This window comes from Alosa alosa, chromosome 23, assembly GCF_017589495.1.
Source record: "Alosa alosa isolate M-15738 ecotype Scorff River chromosome 23, AALO_Geno_1.1, whole genome shotgun sequence".
Classification (NCBI taxonomy): domain Eukaryota; kingdom Metazoa; phylum Chordata; class Actinopteri; order Clupeiformes; family Clupeidae; genus Alosa; species Alosa alosa.
In genome coordinates this window covers 20569556-20588242 of record NC_063211.1, presented here as the reverse complement: position 1 = coordinate 20588242, position 18687 = coordinate 20569556, and the positions used below count along the sequence as shown (strand labels likewise).

Here is an 18687-nt window from a genome sequence, read left to right as displayed (position 1 = left end):
CCCCAAATAAATAAATAAATAAATAAATAAATAAATAAATAAATGAAAATGAACGATAACGAACGAGCCTATATTAATTTTGCCACCTTTGTAACATTTTAGTTTTAGTTTACCGTGGTGTATGACTTTAAACAGCGAGTGTGTTTGGTATGATGATCAACTCCTCTAATGCAGGGTAGGACTACGTTTTGACAAGCATACAAATTCACCTTGTTCTTGCCCCATCTGAAATTACTCCTCTACTTTTGCTGCCTCCATCCTTTCTGTATTTGTTGTGCAAAAAAAACGTTGTATATGATGGCACTGAAGTCTTAAGTTAGTGAATTGGCTAACAGTGTTAGTTGGTAACCAAATAGCACATTGCGCTAAACGCTGCGTAGGCTACGTGCATTCTCTCTCCTGCTGATTTGCGTTCAGTAGCCAAGTGCGAAAAAATAAATGTGTTTATTGTAGCCTACAGAAAATAAATAGCCTACTATCATACTGTCAGTTAATTGGCTACAGTGCAGTGAAGAGTATGAAGAGTAAAGTTATAAAGTTATAAAGTTGAAAAAAAAAAAACGTTTTATGAAAATAATTTATGAACCAGAACATAAAGACCATGAAGCTTCTATTTCTTGCTGTTAAAACACCCGCTAGATAGTTTAAATACCCACCAACATTCATTTTTTTCAGTACAGATTATTTCTGAAAGTTATTTGTCTACTAGGCCTAGCCTACTGGCTGATTTATCAAACGAAAGTGCTTTCTCGTTAAGTCCTCCATAAAACTACAGGTGTTTCGGTAGAGAGCCATTGAATAAGCGATGCCAAGCAATTTCTGTAACACTTTTTGTGACATTCAGCAAATATCTCCTCATTTAATGTAAGTTCTTTCGGACAATAGGCCTTTACGTTCTACTCTACGTGCAGTTGTCCTCCATCTCAGTTGCATCAGTTTTCTAATTTTGAAGGTTCTAAAATATGACGATATGCTTCACTGAATCCCTTCTCAGATTCTTTCATTTGTCCAGCTAACTTTTCCATTGAAACTAGCCATTTATGATGGATTACACACTCGACATTCTGAAATGTCCTGCACGATCAAGGCCAAATTAAGTTATCACGCAGCCACTGTGTCAGCACAGCATTATGTAGGCTAGCCTACTAGACTGTTCTCACGTTGCAGTGCTTTATATGAAGTAGCATTAATCAATATGAAGGGCAGAGGGGGATAAATGTTGTCCCCACCAGGGATAAAAATAATTTAGCATAGGTAGGGATAGGAAAACCAGAGGGGGGGAAATCCTCACCATCCCCCTACAAATCGCACCCTGTGCGTCTGTGGAGCACCTAGCTTGGTGACAACTCTGGGCTCTAATGCTGTTACTACTGTTGGGGCCGCTGGTGAGTCAGAGCCAACGGGCATCCCTCCACCCTGGGGGGGCACGTAATCCTGTCTACGGGTGGCAAAGGGATTTGAGCCATTTGAGTAAGAGACGGAGAGACAGAAAGAGAGATTAAGAGAGAGAGAGTGGAAAGAGAGAGTTAGGTAGACAAAAGTCGGTAAACTGGTAGAGTAACAGGCAGTGAGTGACGGGAAGGAAAGAGAATGAGACACACACTAGGGCTATAACTTTTTAACCAATATTACCGGTAGTTTAAACATTCGTTCAAACATGATGTGAAAAAATTAATATTCAAATTTCTAAGTGTCACTGTAGCGTGTTAAACGTGCTCAGACACTGTAGCGTGTTAGCGTGTTGCCGTCTGAACCATCAGTGGGTGCTCTAAAGTGTAGTATGCCCTGTTGACATTAATAAATTAAGCTAATGATGTGTTTTCTTGAATGTTATTCTCTTTCTGTAAGTCGCTTTAGATAAAAGTGTCTGCTAAATGAATAAATGTAAATGTTTATAAACTGCATAAACTTTATAAACTGTTTCTAAAAGGCAGTTGTCTTACGCCTCCACAACAACAAGTCCTCTGGCTCACTTGTTGACTAACCAGCCCAACGAGGCAGCTGAGCGTTGGACAGAGATGAGCCCAGCAGATGAGCGGGGCGGCACCAAGCGTCCAACCATGTGTGGAGGCACACAGACCCAAGATCATAACAATACCATCACCATCAGATAGCAAGGATGTGCAATGATACGTGACATATATGATAACCCATTAGTGTTATTTCTGAGAGAGGGGTGACAGTGTACGGGCTGTGTACACACACACACACACACACACACACACACACACACACACACACACAATGGGGGCGAGAGAAAGAGAAAGAGAAAAAGAGAGAGAAGCCTAGTAGGAATGTCTTCTGTGAGATGACTGTCTGTTGTCTGTGTGGCAGGATTACATATAATGATATATCATGTTATATATATATAGAGAGACAGAGACAGGGAAATAAGCAGTCCCGGTACCCCTACCCCTACCCTGTCCCTGCCCCTAAACCTATGACTGCAGTCCCAGCACCCCTACCCCTGTCCCTACCTCTTCCCCTACCTCCGCTCTTGCCCCACGCCCTAACCCTGGCCCTGCCCTAGCTCAGCCTGGCTTAGCCCAGCGTGGGCACTCTGGCTATGGATTTTAGCCGTTTGCCCCCAGACGGGTGTTATTGCACAGTAATTACAAAAGAAAAACATCAATTTGCGCTTGATTAAAAACTAAAGCTGTTTATGTGCGGCCAATGGTGGCCTGCAGCCCGGTAAGAAGCCATGCAGCTGCTTCAATTAAGAAAACAATGGTGCGATTATACGAAATGACATGTGTATACACGCATATGCCTCCATTAACCGTGGCATGCAAGGCCAAGGCCCAGCAAATCGGAGGCCCATTAGGGGGAAAAAAAACACTGATTGCAGTTTTAGAGTCACGCTGCTTAACCTCTACAGTTTCCTATCATATTTGGAGCCAAGTTCTCTCATATGCTAGCACTCCACCTCCATCAACAGAAGACCACACTCATGCAAATCAGCTAATGATTATTAATCCTGTAGTTCGGACACAAGTAGCATCAATGTTTTGCTAGTCTTAATTTGATAATAGCTTCCAGCTCCCTGAAATGAGTATCTTGCATCAACAATACAGTTAATTTAGTATGCAGTGACTGCTGAACGCCTCAGACCCGAGAGAGACAATGGAAGAGAGGGGACGTCCACATCAGTCAGAGTGGAAATAAAATTCCACAAGGATGGTGTCAAATTTATGCTCTGACTTCTGATGGAATCGCCATGGAAACCGCCTCCAAAACACTGTCCAAAATATTTCATGCAGTGCAACTGCAAGCTACTTCAAAGTAATTGCTCCTCAATTTGTTGATCAAAACTACCGACGTGCAGTCGTTCATGTATGTAAAACATTTCCAGATGAGGTGAGTGCTTTTTTTTCTTATCAGTGCAACAGCAGTAACCCAAGTCAAACTCAGCAAGACCAGTTGACCAAGGCAACTCAGTGAAATTGGCCTGTTCCACGTGGACAGGTTGTCTTAAACTACTGAGATGTATGAGGTGTGGATTTTGGACAGAGAAGTGGGGACATTTTGTTCTGTCAGAAAAAAATCTGCTTGCATCAAGCACAAACCATCATTGTTGATTTTTGGCTCCTGGAGAACACTGTCCAGAGCCTGTGGTGATATGGCCATTTTTATTACATTAATCTCGTCTGACATATTCAGATTAAAGGGATACTTCGGCAATGCCAGTGGCCGGCTTTATTCAAACTGTTGGCTAATTCACCTCAGCCTGTCTCTGCCCACTCAATGTCTTTGACCACACCTTCACCTTCATCTTTTTTATGCAACAGTGTGCATGTGCTTCCGGTTCCCGTCAGCCAGAAAAAGGACTACAAAGAGAACACAAATGCAGGCCAAACTAAACTAAGAGAAGCCAGTTACGCTAAGTAGGAGACCTATGGTGTGCCAAGAGGGACAAATCTTCTATTTAACTCGATGCCAAGGACAGCTTGCTGAGTCCACAAATGCGCTGAGGACAAGTGATTACTGTGAGTAGCAAAGCGCCCAAAGTAGTCTTACTAAACCAGGGCCTCCGAGGACAGAAAAGTATCGAACTTCAACAGTTTCCGAGTTTCCGTCACATCTGACAGAACAGCACTGGCAACATCCTAGTGAGTTTCCCGGACTTCGAGAGTCAAGAGAAGGGTAGAACAGGATTCTCTACCATTTAAACTGAATTCATGCTTTGCGTAACGATTTACCAAGAGTGAAAACATCAAGCTGTACAATTACAGCGTGAGAAAACGTTTACTATGAGGTTTTTGGAGGAGGCCCTAAAACGCCACATTAGATTTTTTACTGAGGAGACTGTAAAGAGCTGATGAAACACACAGCAGCATTTTATAACATTTCAAAGAGCTGCAAACACTGGGGAGTAAAAGAATAAAATCAGGACGTTAAATCTTGCGTTGGAGTGGGGAGCGCTGACTAGTGTGATTTATGAACCACCATATTCGCCGCACGGCAGCTCTGTCTTAAAAAACTCAAACTTTAGACATCAATTTGGATCCAGCGACGGAAAAGCTGCTACGCACTTCCACGGAGCCAGTGAGGCCATCCTTAAAAATATTTTCGTTTGCCGTAACCCGACCGACCCTGTCAATTTAGAACCGACCCAAATATTTTTTTTTTTCCCCTTTTAGTCCGACCGACTTGCCGGTTGTAAACTTGCGTTAATACCGACCGATTGTTTTTTTTACTCTAAACAACCAATACAAATGCAATAAAATAATATTTCTTTTAGTAGGCCCAAGTATTGTGAATATAAATTGCCTACATGCAAACGTGGCTCACTTAAATAAAACCCTGTGGCGTCATCTCTACACCATTGGTTTTACACATGTCACACTATGGCCTACGCTTCGTTTCATTCACACAAACTGATAATGCTTTTACTTGGCATGAAGTTCTGGAAGAACTGTGGCCAGATCTTTTCTCATCCCTTCTCCCCCCCTAGTCTAACGGTGACCGTGTCGGAGTATAGAAATTGGTTGTGGTCTATTTAGCATTTCTCAAAATATGGGTCCCAACATGGAGACTGCTGGTCCTGGAGTCGCGGAGGAAATTTGGCCCGGTGCTTCATTTGATAATTTGCTGCGTAGTTGATCAAGAAACCGCGGATCGACGAAAAAATAAAACAAACGTTTCTGCTATCGATGTCATTAAACATGGAGCCCTACAATTAAGTGGTATGAGCATTCATTCAATGCGGGGTCGCGTGGAGAGAAACTGAAACTAATCGATAACGTTGATATCAAAGCTCCGCTTCAACCTGTTGGAAGGCTATTTATTTATTTAACTAAACTTAATAGAACGGCGTTGTTTTTTGGAACTTCCTTAGAAACAGAGCAGAGACTGTATAATACACTGTATAGCATTGAGTATTGTAGGCCTATAGTCAAATTTCAATATAACGTGGCCAAGAGCTTGTAGCCTTCTTTCTGGGTACATGTAGATGAGCCCTATGACCCCAAAGTCTGCCATGACCGGGCCTCAGGTCAAAGAAGTTTGAGAAAGGCTGGTCTATATAACCTGCATCAGAATGAGGTTTGCAATGGTGCACCTGAAGGTACGGGTTGAAGACCCAGTCAGTTACGTCACGATATGCACATTTGTGTAAATTCATTCCTAGTAATCACCATGACCAAAATTGTACTTTTTTTTTTCTTTGAATCTTGAAAAAAAAAAATATTGACCTACCTACCGACCCATTTTTATTTTTTTTTGGCTGTTACTGCAAACAAAAATATTTTTAAGGATGGCCTGACTGAGGGAAGAAAAATGCTACCCTGCTCAAAGCAATTAGCCATGTCTCATAAATCATGTATTATTTCAGGCGAACTCCACATACGACAAAACAAGGCCGTCGACTTTCTGATACAGAAACCTACTGTGATCCGTGCAAGGCCAAAGTCAAATCAGGTTGTAGCAACACCAGCACACAAACACACCAGGCCTGAAACACCATGCTGGACGTAGAGAGATCCAAAGCTTTGCTTGGCATCGAAAACCTTAACAGTACAGAAATACACAGTCATTTGCCGTAATAATATCTCACTCTTCCAACGCAGCTCAGATGTAATTGCACACATAAAATGAGGGCTTGCTCTCCACCTCTGCTGAATCTGCATCCCTCCAAGTCTACTTCAGGTCTAAGGACAACCACTAGGATCAGACGAGTTTCATGCCCGGTCCCTGCCAAACCCCCAACGTCGGATCCGCGCCAGGTGAGCGCCGGACCAGGGACGGACCCGGCTCGGCCCTGTGTTTTTGCTGCAGACAGATATGGATCTCAGGCCGCGTGCACACACACACACACACAGAACCATACATACACACACACACACACACACAGAAGCATACACACACAGAAACATATACATAGACATACACACACACACACACACACACACACACACACACACACACACACACACTCCAACGCTCTCTGACAGCCTCGCTGCTCCTCAGCCAGGGCCCCACATCATAGGGAGGGAAAGGGGAGGTGGGGTCGCCCTGCACTGCATGCCTTTGATTTTAATCAGCTTTAATTGGTGGTTTAAGACCCAAAATAAAGTGTGACTGACACAAAATGATGGGCCATTCTTGGCCACAGCAGCAGCAGCGGCAGCAGCAGCAGCCTGGGAGAGGCAGGGGACAAACCTCTGGTCTCGTCAGTGAGAGCCATTCTGTCGTCCACTAAGTCCTGACTGACCCTCACATGGCCCTGCTTATATCAAGCTTCTTCCCAAAAAACCTGACTCAAAGACTCCCAGAGGGAAAAAAACAGTTGAGGATCTGACATCACAACAAGGGGGAGACATGAGACATGCAGGAAATGTCACTGTTTTCCCACAGCTCTTATTATTCGGGGTGGGAATCACAGAGCAATAATGTGCTGATAACTCTGTTTCCAGGTCCAAATGAGCCCAGAGAGGCTTGTATTTTTTCTATAGTCAGTAAAAGTCACTGTTCAGAGTAGCCAACAACAAAATGGTCATACCTCACCTTTGCCTCAACCTCATAAATTCTGTCTTTACCCTTGATTATATCATGGCTGTGCAGCTACACCAATTAATCTGTTAGAGTTTTTAATCTGTTACAGATTTTTTTACTTCCACTAAAAAAGGAGGTGATGGTGAAAAGGTTCACATGTTGTGAAAACAGGCTGTGTGCACTAGTAAACTAATTTGGACGAAAGAGCGGAAGAGCCTGGAAATGACTTGTGACATTAGACTTAACAACCCGGATTGATCTAGACACCCAGCTGCAGGGTCTAGCAAATCATGTCAGGGCACAATCTGGATCCGAGAACTGAGATGGAGGAATATTGATAAAAGCACATCATTGGTGCTTTCATCACCTCACTCACTTCCTTTTCGTTTTTTTTTTATGCAGAACTTTGCGTTGCCAAGACCAGGAAAGCCAATTAAGCCCTTTTCTGTTGCTATGGTGCCAACGGTCACCTGGCACCACTGGTCTGGGCACAGCCTTAAAGCATAAACCGTTTGCCCGTCCATGTGCCAGTCGAGTTCAAAAGGGCATCCCTCCCTCCTGGACTCTCCTGTGGGCAGGACTCTCCTCTCCTCTCCCCCACGCCGCCTCTTTTCACAGAAACATCAGCCGCTCCGTAAGTGGATTATCCCCACTGTTGTTCTTCCAAAACACTTTCATCTCCTTCCACCGGCTGCCAATCAAATTGACTCCAACCTAGTACAGTGGGTCACTAAAGAAACTAGAGAGAGAGAGATTGAGAGAGAGAGAGAGAGAGAGAGAGAGAGAGAGAGAGAGAGAGAGAGAGAGAGAGAGAGAGAGGGGAATAGACAACAGAGGAATCTGTCTGGGAGACAGACGAACACAGTTAGAGTTACCCAAGAAATGCAGACTGGAAAGACCTCTGTTTCCGAGATCCTGGGGCCTCGTTTGGCTGACTCAGTTTCATACTGATTTTGATCAACATGGACTCAGATGACCCAACCCTGCCTTCTGGACCGAGGACCACTCTGTCCTTCTTCAGGGATGCACAGGGCAGACAGTGACGCATGGACGAAAATGGGTTAAAATAACTTAAAATAAATTATTAAAAGACAACAGAAAAAAAGCACATTTCAGGGCACTTTGCACTGAAAATCCACAAGCGCCCCCATCACTTTCAAAGGCTTGTCACAGACTTCAGGATTAAATGGCCGCTTTCTTCATCCAACTCACTGCTTTTAACTTCAACACTTTTTTTTAACACTCATCCCAGCACACTGCTATTCATCTTCACAGTGCTGCTTCTCCCCCCTGTCGATTTAACTATTCAGCTTTGAGGACTCTCTTTCTGCACTGTGAAGAAGGTGGCGAGTGCTAAAACTCTGTTGACTGACACTGTTGGTTTTCCTAATACTCTCTGCCTTTTTGTGATCCTGAGGCTCTGGCTGAGCTGCTAGAGGGTATCATGGGGAACACACACAGAGGCGAGGACAATGGTCCACTTCTGAGGCTGGGGCGAGAGCCTTTGCTGTCCCTGCACAAAAGCCATGCTGTTTCTTAAGCCCAAGACGGTCAAACAAATTTGTCTTTCAGCATGTTTGGGGAAAATCCGCCCTTTGTTCGCAAAGGGCGCCTAGCAACGCCCTACAAGCGCCACACAAAGACCTGAATGAGGAGACCACACTGCTCCAGTCAATCAGCCGAGCGCTGACGAGCACTCACACACACTCACACACACTTACACACATTCATACACATTCACACACACTCACACACACTTACAAACACTCACACAGTCGAAACACAGCTCTCAGCAGAGACAGGCGCCCGCATGAAACAGCACAATACGGCCACACAGGGCCTCTACTCTCCAAGCCCGACATGCGCAAATGCAAGACAGAGAGAGAGAGAGAGATCATTTATATATTAATAAACATCCTACATTACACATTACATTCTAAATCAAACCTGAATTCTATTATTATTGACAGTGAGGTGGTCTGAATTGATTATTTATATGGGGAGGAAAAAAGACATATTATGGGATTACTATTTTAATAAGGGCAACATAAATATTCAGAAATTACCAAAATTCTCAAGAAATTCCATATAAATTGGATAAAAATGGCTATAATAAATTGTGCTTTTAAAATCTGCAACCAATGAGACATAACTAATTTCCTTTGGCTGATCAGGGCACTGGTTGTATTGTTTGTGATTGCTTGTTATTACTGAATGACTTCATCCAATGCTTTAAATAAGGTTAGAGAGATTGTTCCAATAACCAGCAAAAAACATGCCCTTGAAAGAAAAAAACCCAACAAAATTAAATCCAGGAAGCAGAAACTACCTCTTGATTAAAAAGTTAATTTCTGCTACTGCTTGGGGCTGCATGTAATGATTCAAAATACAAACAAACCGTAGTGTTCGCCTTTCGGGCTGGCCTCGTTTCGGCGAGGGGGCGTCATGCCAGACATCTGTGTGAGCACCGCCTGATGAATAAATCAGAGGATTTTTCCTCGTCCGGCTGCGGCCTCAGCAACAACGTCATTGCCCATCAAAAAATGCCCGCTCTTCACACCTCCCGACCGCGACCCCCACCCTCCCAACACACACACACACACACACACACACACACACACACATACACTCCCACCCCTTTACAGGGCTTTTTTTCACCGCAGGCAAACACAGATGTTAGAAATAAAAATAAAGAACGCGAGAAAAGCCTCCTGGGAAAAGAAAAGATGTGTTGACGTAAAGGTTGGGCCAAAAAAAAAAAGCCGCTTCACGGTGTATGTTCACAATAAAAGCCCAGCCAGCGTGAGCATTTCCTCTGGTGGAATTCTTCTAACCTTTAACTGGATCATAATTGGAAAGAACAGTACTGGAAATGTTTTCCAGAAGCGACTGGTTTCACCCATGTTGAGTTCAAGAAGCCCAAAGCCCCTGTGTGTTTTGACTGCTTGGTTCAGCGTGTGGTAGGTGATGAGTGTTTGCATTGGAGCATGCATGCTCTTCGCCGGGACAGAGAGAAAGAGAGAGGGAGAGGGAGAGAGAGAGAACTTGGCTGGCTACAAGTGGCCTAGTTTTTTCAGCTAGAGCCACAGCTTCTGACCTCCCAACCCAGCTTATCAACACTCCCCAAACAGCCCCCACCTCCCCAAACTATCCCCACTGCCCCAAACTACCCCCACTGCCGCAGCCAGACACAACACTGACCGCTACGCCAGCCGCCTCCATCTCCTGACACCCTTCTTCGGCTGGGACCAAACACACACACACACACACACACACACACACACACACACATCCATGCACTTATTTTTTACTATCTATTACTATCCCTTTAGAACACACCCTCTGGTTTGACTTAAAGCGCTTTCAGACATACGTGTAAGACCGGAGGTTCTGCCGATGTTAAACGGTGGGGCCGTATATCTGAACGACATAACTGGTCATATGGAGGTCCGAATTTACCCGGTGTTTATACTACTCCCCCCCTAGTATTTCCTCCGGACATTATGTAAATGTGCTGTGTCTGAACGAGGAGTAGAACATGCGTTTAAAATTCACACCTAGTGAGAGGGCGTGTTGGTGGCGTTTCTTTCGAAGCGCCCATGTGGTTAGATCTGACTTAAATGCCAGTGTTATGATGGAGTGGCATGCTGTCTAGAAAATCTCCGACCTGGAATGATGCAGACATCACTGAGCTACTGTCCATGAGGGCATACAACATTTTGATCTTCTACACTAGGCATGCTCTGGTTACTATCTTGACTTTGCGACATTTATTTAGTTACTTCAGGTCACCCTACGGCATTGTAAATTAAAAAAAAAACTTTGTAGGTTGCATTGGATAAATGTATCAGCTAAATGAATGAATGTAAATGAATGTAAATGTAAAACATTCACTCTTTATGCCTCAAAGAACAAATGAAAGAGCAGCCAATAATAAATTAACAATAAGAATGCTTATCATTTCACAAATGAGATGAAAAATGAAAAACCGCATTAATAAATAATGTCCCACATCAAATAGTCCACCTACTACCTTACATTGACTTCTCTAACAAATTAGAATATTTAAGATAAAACCACTAACATATGTCTGTGTTGGCACATTGCCTTATCTTGGCACTGAATAAATATAGAACATTTTCATATTTTTTCTTGCCAATTTTTGGTGCTACAGCTACAGCAGAGACAAACAGTCAAGAGCGAAACAGAGAAAGAGAGAGACTAAGTGTGTGTGTGTGTGTGTGTGTGTGTGTGTGTGTGTGTGTGTGTGTGTGTGTGGAGGGGGGTGAGACTCCTCAAAAACAGACCCTGCATTTTGCTTTCCAAACGCAACAGCACCATGACCACTATCAAAAACTGGCAACAGAGTTTCAAAAAGTACTACAAAACCTACTGACATGATTTATGTAAACATCTATTTCTTAGAATTCTGCATTGTCTGTGGTGGGAAGCCTGTCTGGAAAGAAACAACGATGAACACACTGAAAGAATAGTTTTCACTACCCTGGATGAAAACAAACAGAAATCCGAGGGGCTAAACCAGTATGATATTGTAGAAGCTCTCATGACAAGGGGACCCATGAATGGTGTTAGCAAACAACTGAACTGAAGCGCAGTCTTTCTTACAGAAACTCTGCAGCATTCACGACCATCTGCACAGAGGCACTCTAATCACTTCCAGCCCAGACCACATTCTCCTCTTTTTTCCATCTTTTTCACCTCTCAAGGCATGACCATAATCAAATAATATAAAACAAAGCATTAGCCTGCTACCACCCCTGTAGGCCTTACAAATGTCTCAAAGTGTACAGTCACAAAACTACTACTGCGTTTTTCCACTCAACACATTTGCTTGCCATTATAGACCACTGGTATGCTAAAGGGTGCAATGTTTGGGCTATCATGGCTTTTCATGGAAGAAAATCATTGGCCATTCGGCATGACTAACAGCTCAACAATTCCAGCAAAAAGCTAAATAATATTTTCCTGTTCCTGATTAAGATGCTGTGGAAAGCCACTATAATAGCTAGCAAAACAACAATTTGCTTCAGCAATCCCACCAGAACCTCAGCATAAACGAAGAAGAATAAATGACCCCACCACATCACTCTGTCCAACCCTGCCCCCATTTCACTCTCGCTGTCTTCATCTCTCCAAGTTCTCCCTCGCTTTCTTGCTGAGCTGAGAATGCTACGTTAACACAGAGCCTTCCCATGAGCCTCTGCTTCCAGGAAGTGGAGCCTGAGATGCATCAGGGGATGTCAGTGGTGTTGCCCCAAGGATCTGACTGAACCTTTCCTCTCCTTGCTTTTCCAAATGCCTGGGGGCGCCTCCATGATGTCTGATTCACTGGTGTGTTTCATTACAGTAAAAATCTAATATTAGACAATAGCAGAAACAAAAACAGTTCGCTGTGTAACAATATCAGACAAATAACAGTTATACGTAATAACAGCAATACATACTAAGATCATTAGGGAACTTAGGTTAATAGCAGAATTACACAATGGCCAGTCCAGTCTTTTCACGGCGTGCTCAGCCAACCAGCCTGGGGACAGACAAGCTGAACTAGACCAGCTAACGGTAACACACAACCCGCCACCACCGCACAACTCTTCCATCGCTAAGCCCTCACCCACCACTTTAGCCACATCGCACAAGCGATTCACTAAAAGCCAGCATATAATCTCAGCATGTCACATGGCATTTGCGCTGTTTACACATAACAAATTACATTCCAACACAAACACAGGGCTCTAGTCTGGCTAGAGAGAGAGAGAGCCCAGCCGGGCGGAGGCAGAGACTGTGGCCGAGCGACTGGGGGTTGGTGAGTGGTGGGGGGTGGACTGGGGGAGTGGTGCAGGAGCCTGCGGGAGGTCTAATTGGTCCGTCTTTAGCCCGTGAGTGGATTGATGGTGATGGTGAGGCGGGGGTAAATGAGGAGGGACTAGGCGTCCGAGGAGATGCCTGTCCTTTTTGATGGCCTATTTTCCACACTCAGGGACATGACTCACAGGGAGATGGGACTGGCTGCTGACACAGATGTGCTCTGTGCTAGAGATGCACACAAAACGTCCAGAGGCTTTCATAACAGAATGTCTTTATGGAAAACAATTGTTTTATTTTTGCTGCTCTGATTGTGTTGAAGTGTTACAACATACATATTTATCTATTATATTTTTAATGATTATTATATAATAGTAATGATATAAAATGTAAATACACTTTAATAACAATTTTAATGTTGTATAATAATAATAATAATAATAATAATATGTTCCTATTTAATTTAATTTCTTGTCATTCATTCTGCTGATACCCTAACCCTACAAAACTATTAAATGTTAAATAATTGAAAATATTTCCATGGGGCTTGCTTGATGTTATGTATTTATTTAGCTATTGAGCACTAGGCAGATAAAATTCATTAAACATCCCATAGTTCTCTTCTAGAGAGAAGTGCAAATCTACGGTGAATCACAGGGTAGGCTAATAAAGTAACATGAGACATAATGGAAGATTTCTCTGTGGTTCTGTGAACACTCTCTCCTCCTCTGCCTCCACTTCCTCCTTCTCTCCCCCTCTCTCTCCTTTCTCTCGCTCACTCTCTCCATTTCTACAGTTTACGCCTCCATCATCTCATTTTCTCTCTCTCCCTCTCACCACTTCCCACCATTCCCACCATGTCCTCTCTCTCTCTTTCTCATCATATCTTGTCTTTCACACCTTCTGTCTCTCTCACATTCTAAAATGGGTCTTTCTATAGAATGCTTGAAAATGTTGGGAATGCCTGATTTTACATATACTGTATGTAAACTTTGATCAAAATGGCCACCTCCCAGTCACGGCTATGACAATAGCTTGAGCAGCATGAATGCATAAACTGAAAGCATAAACATACACATGAACTACAAGAGCAGTTCAACATACCATGGTACTGTATAATTCATTCTTGCACAAACTGGCCATAGTCAGTACAGTGAGCCACTCCCCAAGGATACAAAGCTGAGACATGTCCTTGAGCATTATTGTTAACATCAATAAGGTATACGTAAGCACAATGTACATAATATGTGTGAACGCACACACATACACATACACACACACACGTACACAAACACACATGCACACACACACACACACACAACTTTATACACACGTATACACACACACACACACACACATGTATGTATACACAAACACGCACACACAAATTCACACACACATTGCACGGCATCCCAGGTATGATCCTCAGAGATAGATCACACACAGTGTGTCTGTCCACTGCACCTGCCACAGCCATTTTAAGATCCACTGTCATATACAAACATTTCTATCCCTCCATTTTATAAATTCTTTAAGCTAGTTTTTTTTAATTATTAATGCTTCACCACACTCATGGGCCTGCATTGCAGTACGCTTTTATAAAATAAAGGGTTTTTTTCATCCACTTATGGTGACCAAGAGAGTTAAATAAAAAAATATTAAAAGGCAGCTATTTTTGGAAATGTTTACATGTTTACTTTGAAAGCGTGCTATCGATTGTTTCACACCTTGTGTGTGTTCAACGTTCTCTTTAAATCTCTGAAAGACGGCTGATGTCGCAAAGGGCCATGAAATATTCAGAGTTTCTCAAGAAGAGAGAGAGAGAGAAAACTGTCGTGAGACTGAGCCCGGGCTCGAGCAGCTCTTAGAAAAGCCTCTTCCACATCACAAATTATTCAATATGCTTTGATGGTATTGGGCAACACAATCAGCCTGAGTGACAAAGAGAGAGTACTGTTGTGCTGTACGGAAGCAAATCGTCTGCCTGCTACTACACAATCTAACAGGACACACACCGCTGCCAATTTAGATCCAGTCATTCCCAAGTGATACAATCCCAGCACAACAAGAAGAAAAATACTGCCATTAGAATGTTCATTTACAGTGTCTATAACTACAAAGAAATACAACAGTTACCACAGATATATAATAAATAAAATAAAACACAATAAATAAAATGTACACCCAATTTAGCCAAGACAAGTTATAATATGATATCAAATAATACAAAAAAATAAAAACAATATATAATACAATACAATATAATAAAATATAATATAATAATATTGTTCTGGGAATCGTGCCACTAAAGCTGATAATCCAGGCATTCTTCTAATGTCTGTTCTTACCTGGCTGTACTTGAGACCCTTGCAGTAAACCTCTTACGGTCAGTTTGGCCTTAAGCCCCTAATGAGGGGCAAGGATCTACAGTCAGATCTACTCTCTCAGCTCTGAAGCACCAGGAGCTGCGGTCAGATCTGCTCTCTCAGCCAGAGCAAGCTGAGCTGCTGACCGACTCTATGGCTCCCGCCACCACCAGCTCCAAACCAACAACAAACAAAAACAACCGCTCCAGTCAAAATAACTCAGCTTTGCCCAGCCACACATACACACACACACTCATTCTCTCTCTCTCTTCTCTCTCACACACACTCTCTCTCTCTCTCTCTCTCTCTCTCTCTCACACACTCTCTCTCAGTACACACAGGTCAAAGATGTCCGAGATGCTCACCACTGAAGAAGTTCTTGGCCCGCAGGTAGGAGACGCTGAGGCGTAGAATCGAGAGCTTATCCAGGCTGGAGGTGACTTCTTCGGGGAATGGCAGTAGGCTGGCCAGACGATCCAACTCGGAGTTCAGCCGGTCTCTGTGCCGCTTGGATGGGTTGGATTTCACACCCTCCACCGGCGGCTGTTTTACCCTGGACGGGCAGCGACACAGGTGCATCAGAAACGAACACAACGTGATCATCAGTGATGGTCACCAGCGGGCCTACTACTCTAAAGCTAATAAGAGTTGTATCAAAATGGCCAGTTTATTTCAAGGAAATTGTATGCTCTTGAATTCTGTTTTAAATTACGTTTATATATAGGTCTACAGTGTGTGGTGCACATGACACAGTCAGAGGAGGTTCATCATTTGTTTTAAAAGAACAGCATTGAGATGTTTGCCCCTTTTTTTACCCTATACATTCAGCGTGATCATGCATTGCGCGCAACGATACATTTTCCACAGGCACACACATTAAATAGGCCTAACTAATATATTTCGTCTAGTTTAGATTTATTCGTACCAAATCCCATCATAAATTCAAGTGATCACAAATATTCTAATAATAATATAAGCTTTTATGAAAATAATCACGGAACTAAAAGTAGACTAATTGAATGTAATTTCTGCTCACGTTCCCCTCTTAGTCTGAGATGGCAATTAGGCTACAACATTAAACTGTCACCACCAGCAACTTCGCAAACACACTTCCGAAAATTAAATTCTTTTGGCATTTTACAACTATGCCAAGGAAGTAATATGCAGACTCATTACTTGTCGAATTAGGGTTTAAAATGATGAACCGAGTAACGGAAATGAAAGATGGAAAATGTACATGTCTGCCTACTCCTGCACCTGCGCTTTCTTTCGATAGACTGAGTTTATGTCCCGTTCTTCACTGAATAAACCTAAGATGGACTATCCAACTATGCATAAACAAAGATGAAATCTACCAGAGAAACACAAATTCAGTTACATCGTCTCTACTCATTTAAATGTGAATTGTATTCAAGTGTATCATCCATGTAGCAGCTTTACCATGTTAGGCTACACAGTGATTAAATGGAGTGTAGGCTACAATCGGTCTGCCAGTTTACCGTTATTGATTAAAAGGCACTGGTAGGCTATATGTAATTAAATTACGGTATAATATGTGATCCAAAGTTTTAAACACTGCCCCCTGAGACTTACAACACAGAGTAACCTACATGTGTCAATGGGAATTTCATTGCCAGGATCACAATGCATGTAAATAGTTTCAGTCAAAACCAACAAATACATTTGATGGACTTGTGGACGCACCACAGTTCACCACATGTAATACAGTGTCGACCAGCCTACATTTTACATAACCTGTTAGCTGACAGGTGGATGACTAAACAAAAAAAATACACCGATTTAAATAGTCAGACTATGTAGAATGTTATAGGCCTACTTACGCTCTTTGGACCGGTTTTCTTCGTTTCCGTCCAGCATACATTTTAAGGCTCTACAGTAGGTCTGTATTCCTGTATTTCAGCACAGTGTTGTTCGACCAACACATATCTGGCAGAAGATTTACAGTCTCTTCTCCCGCAAAAACACAATGCACAAATACCACGACAACCCCAATGCAAATTATGTCTTTAAGTTTTCATTGTAAAGACTCAAAAAACGAATACGAATTTACAAGTAGCGTTGAAATGCACCGACCGTGCTCCCAAATCCTTTTACTTGCACGGTTCCATCAATCAAAACTGCGAATCCATCTTATGTGAGCAAAAATCATTTGGGCATAAATGATGTATTAACAGAATTGAATTGAAGTACTGATTTAGCATCCCATCAATCCGGCGAGGCAGCGTGAAAAGTATCCTATTTCAACATTAATTGACCTAGTTGGTGCCAGCAAGAGCATGTCCCCTTCGTCATTTAGGCAATGATGATAGCAGTCCAAACGCAGCACCTGTTTAAGACGACACTTATCGAACGAGACGAAAACAAAGTTGATTTAATGTTAAGTTGGCATATAAAAACAAACGACATTTAAATTGCGTCAAGACTTAGCATCTAATTCATCTTTGCAAAGCTCCTCTTCTGTAACGAGCTCTTGCGCGCTCTCGACGTCAACAACCCCCTCCCTCTCCCTTCTCCACCAAGTCAGAGTAGGGCACTCATTCTAGTGACCAGGCGACCGGCACAGATTTGAACGGGAGCGCGCAGCGAAGCACAGGCCTGAGGTATGGGTTAAGAGGCATAGGAGGGAAAAAATCTCCCAGATACACGGGCGAACACGTCAGGCCCGACGCGCTCACTATCCGACTCGTTTGTCCAATCGCAGCACAGAATAGCACAGCACCGAGGCCTGTAAGCCGCCGGTTCTGCTGGAGGGACGGAACCTTTCTGCAGGATCATCGATTTGTATGATCAGGACAGACGTTGGATCAAGATTATCATAGCATTTTAGCATTACATTTGATATTGAAGACGGAAAAGATGTGTATCTTCTACCATGTGTAATTGTCAGCATTTTAGGACGGAACAAATGCAGAATGCATAATTTATTCACGACATTTAACAGAGAACTTAATGTGCCAAACGCCTTCTGTTTGTGCTGTGTATTTCTGAAAGTTGGCATAATTATTGTGAATGAACATATTTACCAGAGTGTGAAATGTGAGCAGTGTGTGTGTGTGTGTGTGCACCTGAAGAATGGACTTTATGTGAGTCTTGGAGGACAAGACCATACTATAGCAGGGACATTTTATGTCCAAAGAATGATAGGCCTACTGCAGGAATTTTGGTGTAGAAGGGCATGACTCAGCGTTTTTTTGTTTTTGTTTGTTTGTTTTGGCCAAATGTCCATTTTCCAGATCTGACTGAAATTACCAAAAAGAGGAAATAAATAAAAACAAAAAAAAATGTTTAGATCATGAAGGAAGAAATATAGATAAATAACTATATGGATTAATAAAAATGGAAGCTTATAACGAAATTCAATTGTACCCTACACTTTCTCATTGTGTTACCAAACTTTAGAGCTAGACAATAGCCCTATGAAAATCAATATCGGCTACCGGCAATAAAAATCGGTCGATATTCTAATTATTTTGCAATAAAA

General features: G+C 42.7%; 1 protein-coding gene across 1 annotated transcript in view; it reads right to left on the bottom strand.

The window, feature by feature from the left end:
* Positions 1–17779, bottom strand: part of ahr1b (aryl hydrocarbon receptor 1b) — a 79535-nt gene extending 61756 nt beyond the window's left edge. Inside the window, exons 1-2 of the mRNA XM_048234897.1 lie at positions 17027–17779; positions 15551–15738 (exon numbers count right to left, since the gene is read on the bottom strand). Coding sequence (XP_048090854.1) covers positions 15551–15738; positions 17027–17067 — 229 coding nt within the window. The 5' untranslated portion in view covers positions 17068–17779. The remainder of the gene's footprint in view (positions 1–15550; positions 15739–17026) is intronic.
* Between the last annotated feature and the right edge of the window lie 908 nt (positions 17780–18687).